Source organism: Schistocerca serialis, chromosome 1, assembly GCF_023864345.2.
Source record: "Schistocerca serialis cubense isolate TAMUIC-IGC-003099 chromosome 1, iqSchSeri2.2, whole genome shotgun sequence".
Classification (NCBI taxonomy): domain Eukaryota; kingdom Metazoa; phylum Arthropoda; class Insecta; order Orthoptera; family Acrididae; genus Schistocerca; species Schistocerca serialis.
Genome location: NC_064638.1, coordinates 1,048,569,236 through 1,048,587,638, shown reverse-complemented (window position 1 = coordinate 1,048,587,638; position 18,403 = coordinate 1,048,569,236). Strand labels below are relative to the sequence as shown.

The 18,403-nt window shown below is 43.9% G+C and overlaps 2 protein-coding genes across 2 annotated transcripts in view; one reads left to right on the top strand and one right to left on the bottom strand.

Moving 5' to 3' along the window:
• The window catches only part of LOC126414911 (epidermal retinol dehydrogenase 2), a 288,608-nt gene that overhangs the window by 13,917 nt on the left and 256,288 nt on the right, over window positions 1-18,403 (top strand). The window lies entirely within an intron of this gene.
• LOC126455193 (calaxin-like) overlaps window positions 1,250-18,403 on the bottom strand; it is a 210,949-nt gene continuing 193,795 nt past the window's right edge. Inside the window, exon 4 of the mRNA XM_050091155.1 lies at window positions 1,250-1,435. Within this exon, the coding sequence (XP_049947112.1) occupies window positions 1,250-1,435 (186 nt within the window). The remainder of the gene's footprint in view (window positions 1,436-18,403) is intronic.

The following is an 18,403-nucleotide window of genomic DNA, read 5'->3' as shown; positions in this document are numbered from 1 at the left end:
TGCCTGGTGAAACGTTGTTGTGATGCCTCGTGTAAGGAGGAGAAATGCGTACCATCACTTTCCGACTTTGATAAAGGTCGGATTGTAGCCTATCGCGCTTGCGGTTTATCGTATCGCGACATTGCTGCTCGCGTTGGTCGAGATCCAATGACTGTTAGCAGAATATGGAATCGGTGGGTTCAGGAGGGTAATAAGGAACGCCGTGCTGGATTCCAACGGCCTCGTATCACTAGCAGTCGAGATGACAGGCATCTTATCAGCATGGCTCGATCCATGAGTCAACAGATGGGGACGTTTGCAAGACAACAACCATCTGCAAGAACAGTTCGACGACGTTTGCAGCAGCATGGACTATCAGCTCGGAAACCATGGCTGCGGTTACCCTTGACGCTGCATCACAGACAGGAGCGCCTGCGATGGTGTACTCAACGACGAACTTCGGTGCACGAATGGCAAAACGTCATTTTACAGCATCATGATGGTCGCATCCGTGTTTGGCGACATCGCGGTGAACGCACGTTGAAGCGTGTATTCGTCATCGCCATACTGGCGTATCACCCGGCGTGATGGTATGGGGTGCCATTGGTTACACGTCTCGGTCACCTCTTGTTCGCACTGACGGCACTTTGAACAGTGGACGCTACATTTCAGATGTGTTACGACCCGTGGCTCTACCCTTCATTCGATCCCTGCGAAACCCTACATTTCAGCAGGATAATGCACGACCTCATGTTGCAGGTCTTGTACGGGCCTTTCTGGATACAGAAAATGTTCGACTGCTGCCCTGGCCAGCACATTCTCCAGATGTCTCACCAACTGAAAACGTCTGGTAAATGACGGCCGAGCAACTGGCCTGTCACAATACGCCAGTCACTACTCTTGATGAACTGTGGTATCGTGTTGAAGCTGCATGGGCAGCTGTAGCTGTACACGCCATCGAAGCTCTGTTTGACTTAATGCCCAGGCGTATCAAGGCCATTATTACGGCCAGAGGTGGTTGTTCTGGGTACTGATTGCTCAGGATCAATGCATCCAAATTGCGTGAAAATGTAATCACATGTCAGTTCTAGTATAATATATTTGTCCAATGAATACCCGTTTATCATCCGCATTTCTTCTTGGTGTAGCAATTTTAATGGCCAGTAGTATATAAATGAGCGAGCCAATAAATTTCAATTATATTTATGGCCGGCATCATGCGGTAGAATCTGCTGAAGACAGTGTGCCAAGCAGACGCCAGAGCGCTCGCCTAGTATCGGCAGATCTTGGGACTCAGCGTGATGAGGAACTTGCAGGCGGCGCGCTGTGTGGGTAGGCAGCGCCCCAGGCACTGCATCATCAGCGGGTCCTGCGTCACAGACTCGTGGAAGTCCTCGAACGAGATCTTTCCGTCGCGGTCCAGGTCCATCTTGTTCATCACCAGTAGCACCATGTCCTGCAAACACACCAAACTTCCGGCTAAACTACTACGTCAGTCCAAACGGAGGGAATGTTAGCAATTCTTTCCCAGGAACTTCCAGAATTTGCACATCTTGTCACGTGCGGAAGTACCCTTTAATGAATTTTCGTAAGACAATGTAAACTGATGTTTATTGCCACACGTCTAAGGTCTGCACTCGGGTTGCAGAGCAATTCATGACATTGCGCTGTCATGGCAATTTGGAGGCAGCCAATGACAGGATAATTCGAGTAGCACTGCACCTCCAAGTATTCGTCAAGAAGTCGCTGCTGATCAAAAGTGATTGAAGGTTGAGAGTATTGAAGCTCAACCACTGTTTGGCCATCAACAGTGTTCACCTTGATCTGACTTCCCTCCAGACACAAAGGCCATTGGAAGTACCCCCAGATAAGGGAAGACTTTCACTGTGGATGTGGTGTCATGTATTGATGCCACCCCATGGGTGTCAAAGTTGGCAACGAAACTGCAAGTTTCCGTCAGACGCCGATAATGGTCGTGCGGGATCCGGCGGACCCAACGGAGAACGCCCACTAAGACACGCCTCCAGTGGCTTCGTACCATGAGCGTCCTGCACCGCCAAGGTACAGAACAACCAGCTGCAGCCAGACTGCCAACTTGGACTTAGAACCTCTTCGTTCAACGCCAAACGCCACCTAGTCGTACGCAACAGTTGAAATCTAAGCACCAAGACCGCGCGGGATTAGCCGAGCGGTTATAGGCGCTGCAGTAATGGACTGTGCGGCTGGTCCCGGCGGACGTTCGAGTCCTCCCTCAGGCATGGGTGTGCGTATTTGTCCTTAGGATAAGTAGCGTGTAAGCTTAGAGACTGATGACCATAGCAGTTAAGTCCCAGCCGGCCGGAGTGGTCGAGCGGTTCTAGGCGCTACAATCAGGAACCGCGCGACCGCTACGGTTGCAGGTTCGAATCCTGCCTCGGGCATGGATGTGTGTGATGTCCTTAGAACTACTTAAACCTAACTAACCTAAGTTCTAGGGGACTTATGACCACAGCAGTTGAGTCCCATAGTGCTCAGAGCCATTTGAACCATTTTTGAGTTAAGTCCCATAAGATTTCACACACATTTGAACATTTTTTTCTAAGCACCAAGACAGGATATGGATATGTGACACACTGTCAATGAGTAAAATTCTCGTACATTTCAGCCACTGATGCGAATGGCCTTCCTCAGGATGTTTTTGATAACTGATGAATGAGATATTTTTATTACCGCATACTCCTCGCCTCCATATGGGTGAGGGATAACACTGTCAGTGGTACAATACTCTGCTCTTCATCCAAGAGCATTCTTGAAAATATAACAGAGAGGAAAAAAAAATGATAACTACTTTCATTTCAAATTAAGAAGAAAAATATAAAAAGTTCAAAAACACAATTGCTACTTGGGGATGCTCTATGAAGAAGCACTGGAGCACTGTCTTTTCACTTAGAATCTGAAGGATCTGCACTGCTTGAGAAGTATTGTAGGAGGAGAGAATATGTTCCATAGGGTTGAGGGGTGTTGGTTAACAGACAGGTATCTGTTAGCTATGGAAACTATGGAGATGACATATAGGTGAGGCGCGTAGCGGGTATACAGACGATGAGAAAGACAGAGAGTGAGTAGAAGCGTGGTGTGTCGTTTGCGTAGAGAGTGTGTGTGTGTGTGTGTGTGTGTGTGTGTGTGTGTGTGTGTTCGCGTGAGCTGCCGTTCCGCAGCGCTGTTACTGCTGGCAACCAAGACGCGGAAGCCTGTAACCGTCTTCTCTATTCATGCTGACGTGTCATTTGGCTGTTTCTACCACCTCCCTAAGCTTCCTCCTGAGGATAGGAATCTGTCTCATTAGTATGCAGGCGTCTCGCAAATCTCTCTGTTTACCGCATTCGTGCTGGTGTTCTGCAACCGCTCACATGGTGTGTTGTCTTAGTCGGATATTTCTTCCACGTTCATATAACCGTGTGCTGAAAAGTCGCACCGTCTCGCCTGCATACGCCTGTCCACACTCGCACCCGATTTCGTAAGCTCCACCAGCTAGTAGCTGTGAAACCTTCACGAGTTATCAGCCAAGTGGCGTCGTCTTCTAGTCGCAACGTTTCAATGGACTGAGCATCCATCATCTTCGCCTGAAGCTGATGGATACGCAATCCATTGAAACGTTGAGACTAGAAGACGACGCCACTCGGCTGATAACTTGTGAAGATTTCATAGCTGAAATACGCCGAGAAAGCCTGCAACCGCATATATCCACCAGCTAGTAACTTGACAACTGCATCTTTCGTTGACCCAAGAACATATTTTATTGACTGTTGCTTCGAAAGATCGGCATGATACCCACCCGGCGGAGAATTTTGCCCCCAAATTCAGTGACTCCTTACACATATGGTAGTAGGACGATGTTACGTGTTTCCTTTTGGACTTCCCTACTTCCTTCATACCTTTCTGCCATAGTTTTATCTATCATCCCACAACAATTGATTCCAAAAATGCACCTGAGATTTTGTAGTTCAGCCTTCGGATGTTCTTCATCGCTAATCTTGTGGGACCTCTTGGTTAAAGCGTGCAGGGCGGATTTTTACTGCGTGGGGGGATGGTGGGAGGAGGCCTGTAGGTACTCGTCCGTACTGGAGGGCATTCTATATCCTCTGTGGCAAAGTTTAGCATTAGGCTTTCGGTAAACTTTCACGTCGAGCAAAGGCAACATCCCATTCTCTTCTACCTTCGTAATGAACTGGGTGTTGCTGCTTGAAGTGTTGGTGAAACTTCTATAGCTCTTCTTCTCCATGTGGCCAGATAACGAAGGTGTCAACATATCAGAGCCAACATTCTGGGCATAATGGTGCGGGGTGGAGTGCTGTTTTTCATATACATCCATGAAGATGTCTACTGCAATAGGAGAGAGGGGGGAATCCATAGCTACACCGTCTGTCTGTTCACAGAACTCCCCTTTCCACCTGAAATAGTTGGTCGCTAAACGGTGGCGTACTTGTTCCCAGACATTGGTGTTATGCTTTCCTCTAAGACGTGCGCAGTGTCTGACAATGGCACATTCGTGAGCAAAGACATCACGTCGAGGGTGCCGAGATACACCTTTTTTCAAAGAAAGTGCTACAAAATGAGTGGTGTTCTTAATGTACGAATCTGTGTGGCTGGCTTCGGAGCCAGTTCTTTCACTACACTGTAGGTCGGTGAATTACTGCTATTCACATTGCCCCCCCCCCCCCCCCCCAAAGTTTCGTATAAAAGGGCTCACTCAGAGGTCCTCCATTCATTTGTTATAATCTGCCGTGTCTAATGTTGACTGTAACAATATTTATTGACCATGAAACGGCTGCGGAACCCTAGGCTTACATCTTCCGGCTGCTTACAATGAGAGCTGCTGTGTTCGGAGGTTCCTTAACGGCATGATAACTGGTGTCGGCAAGGTTAAGTCATCGGTTAAAGCCTCGCTTAAGTCATGGACATTCACATCAGAAGATAGCAAGTACGAGAGCAACCAAGAACAAGTAGTCAGTCATATGTGCCAATGTGCAATCTGTCCGTTTCCGTGCTCAGAACAAAATTTAATGCTTGCCAGCGATAATGATCTAGGTGTGATTGTTTTAGAAAAATGTTTTCTGAATGTCGATTTGGTCAAGTCCGCTGTCTTGTTAATTTATTTTTCTGCTTATATATGGATCTCTTTGCCGTGGTAACAGATTGATGTATAGTTTAGCTCGAAGTATATAGCCAAACTGGGTTGCGGCATTCAAAAGACTTTTTTTAATTGTAAGTAAAACTTGTTAGCATTCTGCCATCCACTGCTTTGTATTACAAACTTATACCTGTTTGTTCACATGGTAGGGAGGATATTAAGTTATCGATATGTTATTGTCTATTGAGAAGTAGCTGCTGATTCGGCTTCTTAACTACCTTTCACCGCTTGTAGATGCTGTTAAGAGCACGTAACCTGTGGTTGGAGGTAGGTGTATGGATGGCTTTTAGTAAACGTCTGTTTGATAACTTTTCACGTCCAGATTTTTATCTTGGATAGGTTTAAGGTACTAATAAGACACTTTATTGTAAGCTACGTCCAAATGCACAAACAACTTCTCAATTACAAACATGCGAAATGTGGCCCTCTGCTCTGTAGCATTCGTTCATTTCCCCTTAGCAGGTTTTAAATACCAATGCACATCAGACACTAGATTCACGGCGTTCCCAGATTCTCTTTTTTTTTTTTTTTTTTTTCCAAACCAGATTTGGAGCGGAGTCATCACAAATGTCAAGATTGCTGTGGCTAATTGATGACCACTATCAGAAAGTTTGCTCTCACCTCACACACTTAAACCAGCACTCTCTTACATTTTCACAGTTCGATAGGGAAGTTCGCATTAGGAAGTAAGAACACATTAAATAAAAATATTTTAATTTGGCCCAATCATGACTTACGAATATTAATTGAAACCCTGCAAATCTGCAAATATTTATAATCACTCACAACAAAGCACTCCTATCAGGTGGATTTATTTAAATTGATAAGACAAACCATTTGTACACGAGATTTTCCTTGGGCAACGCACAGCACTGTTTGACAGCAGTAGACAACTATAAGGAGCGATCGAAAAGATTTCCGTTCGAAGACCACTCTAACCCCTTGCCTATACGTTGGTGCTTATACACCAGCCTCGGACTCGTGCTGGGTTGTATATACACTGCAGCAACGCACTCAAACGGAAAATTTTTATGACTCCTCATACTTAAGTGAATGGCTCCAAGTTATGTGTATGAATGTAAACACCTTTCAGTGGTCACAGGAGGCTTTTTAATAGTATTTACATCGCATACAGTTTTTATAAAGTGAACTAAACAAAGATTGTGTGTTGTGAGCTAATGAGAGCTAAGGTCCATTAATAGAAAGTATATGTACATTATCTGAACAAAAAGCCGGCCGCTGTGGCCGAGCGGTTCTAGGCGCTTCAGTCTGGAACCGCGCGACCGCTACGGTCGCAGGTTCGAATCCTGCCTCGGGTATGGATGTGTGTGATGTCCTTAGGTTAGTTAGGTTTAAGTAGTTCTAAATTCTAGGGGACTGATGACCTCAGATGTTGAGTCCCATATTGCTCACAGCCATTTGAACCATCTGAACAAAAGCATCCAGACACCTATCGGCAGACATTAATATTGAGTGTGTCCACCCTTCGCCTTTACGACCGCTTGATTTCTGCTGTGGACATTCAACAAGATGTCTGTGGAGGAATGGTAGCCCATTCCTCTTCATCAACCGAAATCAGAGAGGGACGTGATGCTGGACGCGGGGTCTGCAGTTAAGTACACGTTCTATCTCATCCAAAGGTGTTCCATTCGGTTCAGCTTTCGTGGCAGCTGAAGTTCCGACTGAAGAAGCCAACGGGAATTGTCAACAGACCAATAGTTCAAGTTTCGGTGGTTTACCTGGCCACGATTAGTAGATGTGGCTTTATCACTAAACAAGACACATGACATCTTGTCCTAATACCCGTGCACAGAAGTTAACATGGTTTTCATAATTGTTTACATGCAGCTCTTAATGTAGAGAGATGTGATATAGAATGCGCAGGACACTTGGTTGATTCATACCACTTCCTAGTCCGATTGCGCGGGAGCTAAGAGCGGATCAGCTGCAACAGCAGCAAGAACATTGATTTCCCCTACTTCTATCGTCACTTGTTTGCTAGATGCTCCACTACCACTTTCACGTAACTGGTTGATGAGGCTGATAAACAACTGCCAATGTCTATTGGAATACCTTGCCGTATACACCATACAAGAACGAACTGCATTCTTTCTATTCTCCATACACCAAAAGCGTTCGGCGTTTTCTGCCTCGGTATATCCTATCCTCCACTAAAGTTCTTCTGCTTGGACTGTCCACACTGACTAGCAAGTCGCAATGTACTCAAGGAACACAAAAGCACGCTGTAAGCAAACTTGACATCGTACGTAGCAACTACGCAGACTGAATGGCACAAACAAGTGTCGGTATGGAAACATTGCAAAATACAGTATCTCGTAAACGTCTTGCACTAGAATCCTGCAACTTACACAACTGACTATCTAATTTCCCCTACTTTTAGTTTGTTAGTGTCAGTAGACATTGTTGCATTTAAGAAAGAGTACTTTTGCACGAAAACACACTTTCCAGGTACTGTTACACTCTATTTATTGTCTAACAATACGAGTCGTTGACTACCAATCCATTCTGTCTAAACCACACATCAATAGAACTTTCCATTTCTGCAATATTTGCGGTGCAAGTTTTAGCTGAGTCACCCTGTGTATCAGCTGTGTACATCTTGTTCATTTAAATAAATCTACCTGATGAAGGAATAAGGGTTCTAATGCGTAGCGGGAAAATCAAGGTTATTTGTATTTTCAACTCAAATAAGAACCTACTTTGGTTATATTTGCACTGTATCGTGCCGATCTCTTATTTCTTCCTCTCGAAGCGAATCGAATTCCAATTTCCGAGATCGACAGAGCCCTGGCGAGACTGGCGTGTGCTCACCTCGACGGTGTCGTCCAGCTCCTCTCCGATTGGCGGAGCGACGATGCAGCGCTTCAGCAGCTCAAACATGGCGCGCTTGGTGATGAAGCCGGTGCCCAGCTCCTCGTACACCTGCGGGAGAGGCTACAGTTTGAAAGCGAATCGTGTAACATGCACCTTCTGTATCATGCAGTAGCAGAGAAAAAAAAAAAACTACTTCTTCGACTTTTGTTTCGATGTTGACACTTCGTTCCTTAAGAGACTCCTCTTACCATACTGTATCCTCAGTGGAGATATATTCTCAGCTGTCCTGATCACGTAGTTTCTAGTACAGTGCAATGTTTCTGGAAATTTGACATCGTTAGAAGTTAATGAAGCACAGCACATGATTCACTTGGACAGTTAAAACACATAATAACCGCGAGCTATGCGTGATAAACATCTGACGGTGAAGAACTATCGGAGAAAAGAGGAATCCGCACTAGACTAGGACGTACGTGGGCTGGATCGGAATAATTCATCAGTGCATGCACTTGGTCATAAACAGGCGCAGAACACGACTAACCGCTATTATTCGTGGAGAGTAACATGCACGCTGCGGAGAAATTTCTGCACCATGAACGAAGGAGCGGCGAGACTGTACAGAAAAAAAATGACTTTCTCCATGTTACGCAAAATAATGGGAAAAACAAATAAGGTTGACTGCGTGGCCATTCTCTGTCTATACCTATTGTAGTTACACAATGAGAAGTAGCAGAAATGAGAACAGCGAGAAACCTAACATTATGATTGATGGTCACGAAGTATATGAAGTTACGGATTCTGCTACCTGGCCAGTAAAATAACCAATGACGGGCGGAGCAAGGAGGGCATCAAAAGCAGACTAGCTCTTCAACAAGATATGTCTACTAGTATCAAACATAGTCCTTAATTCGAAGAAGAAAATTCTGAGAATTTACTTCTGGAGTACAGCACTGTATGGTAGTGAAACATGGACTGTAGGAAAACCGGAACAGAAGAGAACCGGAGCATTTGAGTTGTGGTACAACATGCGAATGTTGAAAATCAGGTGCACTGATAAGGTGAGGAATGAGGAGGTTCTGCGCATAATCGGAGAGGAAAACAATATGTGGAAAACACTAACAAGAAGTAGGGACAGGGTGAAATGGCATCTGTTAAGACATCAGGGAATAACTTCAATGCTACTTGTAGGAGGTGTAGAGAGTAAGAACTGTTGAGAAAGACGTATTGGAATATATACAGCAAAGAACTGAAATGGAAATGAGCGTTTGAAGTCATTGGCCGGGAGGCCCATTGGGGGCAGGTCCGGCCGCCTTGGTGCAGGTCTTATTACAGTCGACGCCACATTGGGCGACCTGCGTGCAGGAGGGGGATGAAATGATGATGAAAACAACACAACACACAGTCCCTGAGCGTAGAAAATTTCCGGCCCAGCCGGGAATCGAAACCGGGCCCGTAGAACGGCAATCCGTCACGTTGACCACTCAGCTACCGGGGCGGACAGCAAAGAACTGAACGCGTAGATTGCAAGTGCTATTCGGAGACGAAGAAGTTGGCGCAGGAGAGGAATTTGTGGCGGGCCACATCAAAGAAGTCAGGATACTGATGTCTCGAAAAAGTTATACAACAAACGCCCTCACATGCGCTACATTTAAACTAAGCGTTCAGTGGATTGCACAAGTAACGACTCTGTATGTAGATGTAGATGCTAAAAGCCATTAGTTTCGTGAAACATCTCAGAGAACATGTATTACCTTACTCCACAGGCACCTTATGGTGCGAGGCGTAGGGTACGCTGTACCACTGCTAGTCATTTCCTTTCCTATTCCACTCGCACATAAAGCGAGAGAGAATCGACTGTCTATATGCTTCCGTATGAGCCCTAATCTCGCTGATCTTATTTTCATGGTCCTTACGCGGAATGTACGTTGGCAGCAGTAGAATAGTTCTGCAGTCAGCTTCAACTATCGAATCTCTCAATTATCTTAATAGTGCTCCTCGAAAAGAACGTCGCCTTCCCTCCAATGATTTCCATTTAAGTTCCCGAAGCATCTCCGTAATACTTGCATATTGTTCCAACTTAACTAAATCTACCACCTCGTCTCTAAATTTCTTCCGTGTTTTCCCTTAATCAGACCTGGTGCGAGTCCCAAACACTCGAATAGTACTCAGCAATGGGTCGCTATAGTGCCCTGCAAGCGGTCTCCTTTACGGATGAACGATACTTCCCTGAAATTTCCCCAATAAACCGAAGTCGACGATTCACCTTCCCTACTGCAGTTCCTACATGTTCATTCCATCTCATACTGATTTGCAACGTTACATCGAGATATTTCAGTAAGCACACCACTAGAGCAGTTTTCGAACATTATATGTTAGTTTTTTCCGACTCATCTGCATTAGCTTTCACTTTTCTACATTTAGAGCTAGCTGCCATTCATCACTCCAACTAGACATTTTGTCTAAGTCATCTTTTATCTTGCTACAGTCACTCAACGACGGCACCTTTTCATACGCCACAGCATCAACAACAAGCAACAGCAAACTGCTGCTTACCCTGTTGGCCAGATCATTTATGTGTATAGTGTACACTTAGCATTGCTAAAATATGTCAGCAACTTAGTATACTGTACCGTCAATGATCATTAATTTATACCAGTGGCTTCTGCTGAGGTTCTCCTATAGCAAAACATTTGGTTAAGGCTGAATGTATCTTTTAAGATTATCAGCACGGTTAGTACATACCTTTTGCTCACACGCTCCTCACAGTTCAGAAATTACTTCTGAAGTTACAGTTTAGGGTAAGAAACTTTCTTTGGATCATTCATCTCAGAACATTTCCTGTATCACATCTGATCTAGCAAGAGTGTTTGGAAGCCGGCCGGAGTGGCAGTGCGGTTCTAGGCGCTGCAGTCTGGAACCGGGCGACCGCTACGGTCTCAGGTTCGAATCCTGCCTCGGGCATGGATGTGTGTGATGTCCTTAGGTTAGTTAGGTTTAAGTAGTTCTAAGTTCTAGGCGACTGATGACCTCGGAAGTTAAGTCGCATAGTGCTCAGAGCCATTCGAACCCAAGAGTGTTTGGAAAACAACTTTGAAAACAATAGCTTGGGAAAAAAATCCTACATAAGTTTTTGACAATCTACATTTATTAGCAAAGGGGTAAGTCCTTTACAATTTTGTTGCGGTGGAAAACTGGCAGTCTCGTAATTCTGTGTTAATATTTTAAAAAAACTGCGATTAGAACTAACAGGAATGAACACCAGTCTCAGATGTGATAAATAGTAAATGACGGTCACACAGATAAGGCAGCAAGTAGAGTATTATGGAAACTAATCAGAAATACCTGGCCCTTTACGGACGCTTGGCGTCAGTCGCTCTTACAACGCAACACTTGCGAATGAACAGGGCAGATGAGTGGGGGGCGAAAGAATAATCATTGTAACGAAAGATCCTCCATCGGAGTGTAGGTGTAGATGGGTTATTTCAGACCAAATACTAAACTAAATAAGAAATCGTTTGTACTGTATCCGGCGCTTCCAAAACTACAATCTGCCGTAATTCCCGAATTTAATGACTTTTGCAGTTTGTATATGATTTTTGTGGATCAAACTCCCACGTTTAGAAGACGACTCGTTGACTTAATGCTGGTGAATTGCTAGCACTTACGTAGTAAATAGCCTGTGCTGACGCAATAGAAGCTTTTACAAAATTCCACTTATCGCGGAAATTTTCCGCTTGTTGCACATGAAAATGACTATGGAATCCCAGCCATTTGAACAACTGATGAATTGCCTGTGCGTATGTGTGTGTGTGTGTGTGTGTGTGTGTGTGTGTGTGTGTGTGTGTGTGTGTGTGTGTGTGTGTGTGTGTATGGTGAAGGGGGAGGGAGAGGATGTTCGCGTCCCTTTAACAGTCCTAAAAAAATTAGATTCATCATTTGTGTGATGTAACGTGATGTAAATTTAGCCAATTACTGCACTTTCACAATCCACGCTATGCTGACAGAGTACGTTAACCATTAGTTGATGATTTGTTCAGCCAGTCTGTGGAATGACGTGCCGATCGAGCATTTGCACAATGTTTTCCCACTGTGGAGCGCCGGAAGATCGCTGAGTGGTGCAAGAAGACGTGTCCCATAAAAATTCCAGTCCGCTTTCACCTTTAATTATCTGCACGCACTACAGTAGGCTGCCAAATAGCGTGGATGTCAACGTTGTTGTTCTTGCATCTTTGTTTCTAGGTATATGGTCCCTTCAATGACTGAATATTAAATAACATCCTTAATAATTTCTTTGTGTGTATTTGTCGTATACGTTAAGTGAAGCAAATTAATACTAAAGAGTGATTTTAACAAAACTGAAGTCAACCGTTTTTACTTAAAATTTCTGCTGTAGGCAATAGGAGCTACACATTTAGCGAAAGGCGTTCTCTAAATTCTAAGAACAAAGACAGTTTCCTGCTGTTAAAAATATAGGTCCATGTCTCTTCCTGTTCGTGATGTTCTGTTGGCAATCTTTGTACATACAAAGTGACAAATTAATTGTCCGCAGTAAAGATAAGTCTTACGAACTGATACTCTCAGAACCAATAATTCTTCTAGCAACGATAAGAATGTGCAGACGGAAAATATTTTAAGATTAAGCTAGTCGAAGGAAGTTAATGCCAAACTATCCTGAACAGCTTTTTGGACTCGCTAAAGTAAGTGTATAAATTAATACATAAGGGGCTATCAAAAGAAAACGAGGCAGATGGAAAAAGTAAACTATTTATAATTTCGAAAGTAATTGCCATAACTGTAAAACTTTTAACTTTGTGAGACAAGACGGTCAGTACCTTCATGGCAAAGTGTTTGTGGGTGTCGACGGCTGCTCCTTATGTACCCAAAATTTGACTGTAATTGTTCCAGAAGTTACTAATTTATGTATCTGTCAATCCGTCTTCACCCCCACCCCTGTGAAACGTTGGTGGTTATTAGTCACACAGCGCTTCTTTCTAGATAAGAGGTGATTATACCACTTTTGGTTGCGATGAAGTGGTTCAGCAGATACATTTACACATACACATACACATCACATTTACAAACATACATTCTTGAGTCTGTATTATTTCTTTTGGTTTCCTATAGCTCTATAAATGTTCTCACCGTACAGTAATTCTGTAACACATGTACAATTCTGTTGGTATCTTTGTGCAGTAAACTTCCAACGTTTTGGAGGCGTACATTGTCGATGTGCACTTTTGTTCTGCATCGGAGCCAACATTTTGCAGTTCTGCTGACAGTACCTAGGGCTTACGTATGCAGTTACCTAACAGCTTGTAAAACTCTGCTAAACACAATTGTAAGAAAAACTAAGCTTACGCACAGAGACAAGGAGGAGTTAAAGAAGGTGTAATATGAAGATAGTAATCACGAAAGTGATAGCTGAATTTCATAAAAGTCGTGAAAAAAAATGTCAACAACAAAAATGCAACTGAAACTGCATAAAAAACATTCACATTGAAATTCGTAACCTCAGAGGACTCATATGAATTTAAAAAAAAAAAGGGGGGGGGGGTTGAGTACTACAAGTGGAGCAAATCCTCAGTCGTCCAAAATGGCAAACGTAATGCTTTCTGAGCAGTTTATTCTCTCATTACATTCCGCTGCAGTACGTGTTTATGCAGGGAGAACTTCAGGGGAGACTTGCATTCAGACTCTTTCCTTCCAGCTTTCAACACGGTTGCATACTTTAACGATTTTAGCGGTTAACTCATGCTTCTTAGAGGGTCTTATGGTCCTACCGAGAAAGAAAAGGAATCTTATACAGTATATGAACTATTGTAGGTGAACATTCAATCCAGAGGGCATTTGGAAATGCCCAAGAAAGCTTGAGTATGAGGATGGAGTAACTCGTCTTTACTGGGCTCCATGGCCTGTACCGCAGAAACATTAAGAACTCTTCAGTCTTATCCAGTACCACTCAAGGAATTAGAACGCTTTCGTTTGCATGAATGGTATTAAAATTCCACTGAATGACATCCGGTGTTTACAAGTACCGATTCCCATGACGATTCATGCAGGTGTCTCGTTCTGTCCAGCTCCTGCAATTCGTATGAAACGAGTTACCATTCACTTTCGATTACGAAGGGGCGTGGTAGTGGCCACTGCTGTCTTCGGCGAAACTGGAAGCAAACTTTCCGTGCCGTCAGTTTGGCAGATTTCCCCCAGTCTGTGGGGTGGGTTGGGCCACCTGAACTTGGGACAGGGCTGAGTCGACCGTGGCCTGCGGCGGGGGAGGGGCGAAACGCTGCTGACGTCGGAGGCGCCGCTACACAGAGGCACTCGACATGACCAGTCCAAGGGCAGGCGTATCCAGGTTTATGGCGAATTCACGTAGGCGAGTGGTGGAAGCGACACCTGTTTACGTGGAAATCCACAGACTTAGGAATTGAGCAGTTAGGAGTTGAAGTGCCCTCCCTTCCATGGTATGGAGAAGCATGAGTGCAGTAGTTAAGTCCACATACAGAGTTCGTCATGAAAAGTAAACCATGTTTTGATGCTGAAACAGTTTTCGGAAGCAGTATGTGAACTCGGAGGACCACTGCATTGGCAAACACGTTTAGACTGGGAAGACTGTGACTGAAGTCCCATGAAAATAGTCCCATGGCCGAAACTGGCTTGCTATATTTATAAATAATAGTAAAGTTGAATATTAACAGCTGAAGTTGACTAACACAATTTTTTGCTTTATAAATATGAAATGAATCTTAAAAAACTGGAAAATTAAAAGCTTTAGCCTTCAGTACAATGCAAAAAAGGAAATAAATTTAATTAGAATTACAGTAAGAGAATGAGGAAAAGTATAACACATCTTTTGCGTCTCCTGGATATTGTAAACTGATTAGCAAAATACGAAAATACTGACCACACGCAGTGTCAAACTACCCTGTATATCAGCCTTCGAGGGTCATCCAAGTAATATAATCCCCCGGTTGTCAAAAGGAAGTATGCAGAAAGCTGTGTAGACAGAGACATATCACAGCAGTAGGAAAGCAAAAAATATATCATCACGATAGAAAAAAGCCGGCGTTCATGTTTTCAGTCTCGATCTTGATGGGCACCAGTGAGACAAACTCATCATATTTCGATTTTTCATTCTGATCATCCTCATTTACCAGTATTTCTAGTCGATGCAGTTCTTCTTAAATTTTCTTTCCCCAGAACTCGCTATATTAGAAAGCAGCTACTTCGTACACCTATAAATTCTTGTTTGCGAATGAGCCCATTAGGACTACGCAAAGTACTTAGTGGCGTGCATTTCCCTTTCTTTGTGCCCATACTTCTTTCATTATTTTTCTGTGGGCTTCTTTTCTTTCTTGAGACCACATTGTTCTAGTCTTCTTCTTTGGTTTCTCTTCTTGGTCAACTAGTCACTTGTGAATTTTGAATCTGAAGATTTCCATGTTTTGGATATCCTGTATGCAATTCCTGCTAGTTTCAGATCTGTTTTGATTTCGCCAATCCATTTCGTTGGGTCTGTTTTAGATGTAGTCCTGTTTTCATAGAATTCAACTATTTGCTTTGTAAGTCTGACCAGATTCATTCTTTTGATGTGTCCATAGAATCTTAATCTGCGTTTTCTAATGTCACTGTGAATATTAGAGTATTGTTTGATTTCCTGTTTGCCTGTGAGCCGATTCCGTTCATCTACAAGTTTTGGGCTTAAAATTTTTCTTACGATCTTCCGTTCTTTTTTCTAAATGTTTTCTATGTCTGTTTTCCTGTTTAAAATTAGCGTCTCTGATCCATATAGTCATTCTTGTTTTATGACAGTATTGTAATGAGGTAGTTTTGTGGAGACACATTTCTTACTGTAGATATTTAGAGTGATTCGATAAGCAGTGCCCATCTTTTGGCATCTGACTTCGTTGGCTTTCGTTTCTATTTCATTTTCCTGAATCGTTTCACCGAGGTATTTAAATTGTGGGACTCGTTTAATTTTGCCATATTTTGTCTCCATGAATTTTGGTGCTTGTTTGTTGCAAGTCATATATTCTGTCTCTTCAAAAGATACTAGCACGCCGACTTTTTCGGTAGTTTCTCTCAGGAGTTCAACCTGTTTTTTGGCTGTTGAAACATCGCGAGTTAATATGGCTAGATCGTCTGCAAATGCTAAGCAATCTACTGTTAATTTTTCCTGCCGAGAGTAATTGGTTGGTCAATCTTGAGGACTGATTTCAGTTTGTGCCATTCTTGTATCACCTTTTCAAGGACGCAGTTGAACAGTAGTGGAGAGAGTCCATCTCCTTGTCTTACTCCTGTTTTGATCACTAGAGGTTCAGAGATTTCCCCATAAATTTGACTTTAGATTTTGTGTCTATCAACGTCTGTTGTATAATTGCACGGCTACCCCTCGCCGCAAGTCAGGCAAGAGCGCCAGTACTTGGGGGCAAGACGAGGCTGAGCTCCTCACCCCCCCCCCCCCCCCTTCTAGCTCTCAGGGAAAGGAAAAAGGAAAAAAATGTAGAGTAGTCAGGTGAGGTGCTACTTTCAAGAAAATAGTTTAAAAGTCGGTGTTATGCAGGACCTGCCAAGGTCGGAAGTGGAACTTTATTGCGGCTACTTAAAAGTCGCCATTTGTCTTCCGAAATGTTAAAAATATCCCATGTCACTAGGTCTCGCGGCCACCCTCTCCCCCCCCCCCCCCCCACAACCACCACAAACTATCGTATGGGCGTTCTTGACGTCAGGTCAGTTTAGATGATTTCCTTAGCTGCCGTACCACAGTGGACGAGTGTTGTCGTGCTGATTGTACTATTACCCCAAGATTCACCGTCGCTGAAAAACTTGAGGACCCAACGACCAGAAGAGAGAGAGAGAGAGAGAGAGAGAGAGAGAGAGAGAGAGAGAGAGAGCGGAGGGGGGGGGGGGGGCGAATGTGCTCATAAGAGGCAAACTGTCCAAGAAGCTCACTACCGAAACTTCCTGACGAGGAGTCGAGAGGCTGTCTAACCGAAGCTCCGCGGGAAGCTGTCTAAGGTGGTTTTTCTAGCTCCGCGGCAACTCTCCGACTCATTGTCCACAGGACGCATTCACACATGCTGCTTCTTTGGACTATAAGACTTTCCCACCCCTTTCCCTACTGTACCCGTATTCTACTGTCAAGGCTCCCATTTCCTGCTACGCTGTTATGGAAATTGTACCTATTAATTCTACTGCCACTCATCGTAATAATCGTTACACAACTTGAAGTGGACGATTCTACACAAATTGTTATGCTGTTCCTACGCCAGTAAGAACAGAAGACACTGTAGTGATTGGCTTTTTAGACTTTCAGTTGCAAGTAGGTCTACAATGTAAGTTTCGTGAAAATCTAAAAAATGGTTCAAATGGCTCTGAGCACTATGGAACTTAACTTCTAAGGCCATCAGTCCCCTAGAACTTAGAACTACTTAAACCTAACTAACCTAAGGACATCACGCACATTCATGCCCGAGGCAGGATTCGAATCTGCGACCGTAGCGGTCGCGCGGTTCCAGACTGTAGCGCCTAGAACCGCTCGGCCACTCTGGCCGGCCGTGAAAATCTGTTAACATAAATTTGTGCTCTTCCCATAGCCAAAACCGGCAGAACTCCTGTACAACCTCACGGAGTACAGGTGGAAAAGGTGTGAACAGAGGAAGGAATCAAAAGAAACGTATGTGTACTCTAATGGCCCCTACTTCGAAAGTACACCAGCTAAGAGTTGAACATATTTGATGAAAATAGAAACCTATAAAATCACTCTCGTACCTAATGGTCACAGCTCAGACTTGGCGGTACAGCCTCTCTATAGTCGCCGAAGTGATCGAATTTGGTAAAACTTGTCGCGGCGTAGAGACACAGTGAAAGGTCGCAAAACCGTAACGCAATAATAAGCCACGATAGACAAGATTTTATTTGGTTCTGATGGTACGTTTTTGTTGTCACAAACAAAAGTAGATCCAACTTATAAGGGAGTTTATGGAAAGGATGATAACAGTGAAGACTGGTCAGTGGTTGAATATTGAGGCAGTAGACAAGAAAATGACTTCTGCCTCCATTGCGTTTGGTCTAGCTTGTGTGATGCCTCGATGCTATTCGAGGAAGTAATCTGTCCTAACTATTTCCTTCGGTTCTTTAAACACCAATAGCAACACTACTACACATGCAGTTATCTGTTATGCATAAATTTCGCAAGCAGACTGCAGCAACATTGGTTATGATTGTGTCGAGTTCTTTGTTTTCCTAATTTACGGGTAATTATTTATAAACAGCGGCCAGCTATTTCGGTCAGAGCCTCGTAACTGCGGCCCCTGCTAACAGTTGTCGCCTTCATCTGGAGCTCCCCGGCCGCTGTGGGTAGTCTTCTTACTGTTGCTGCTGCTACGGCCGGCTCTCCGTGCTGCAGCACGGCCTAGC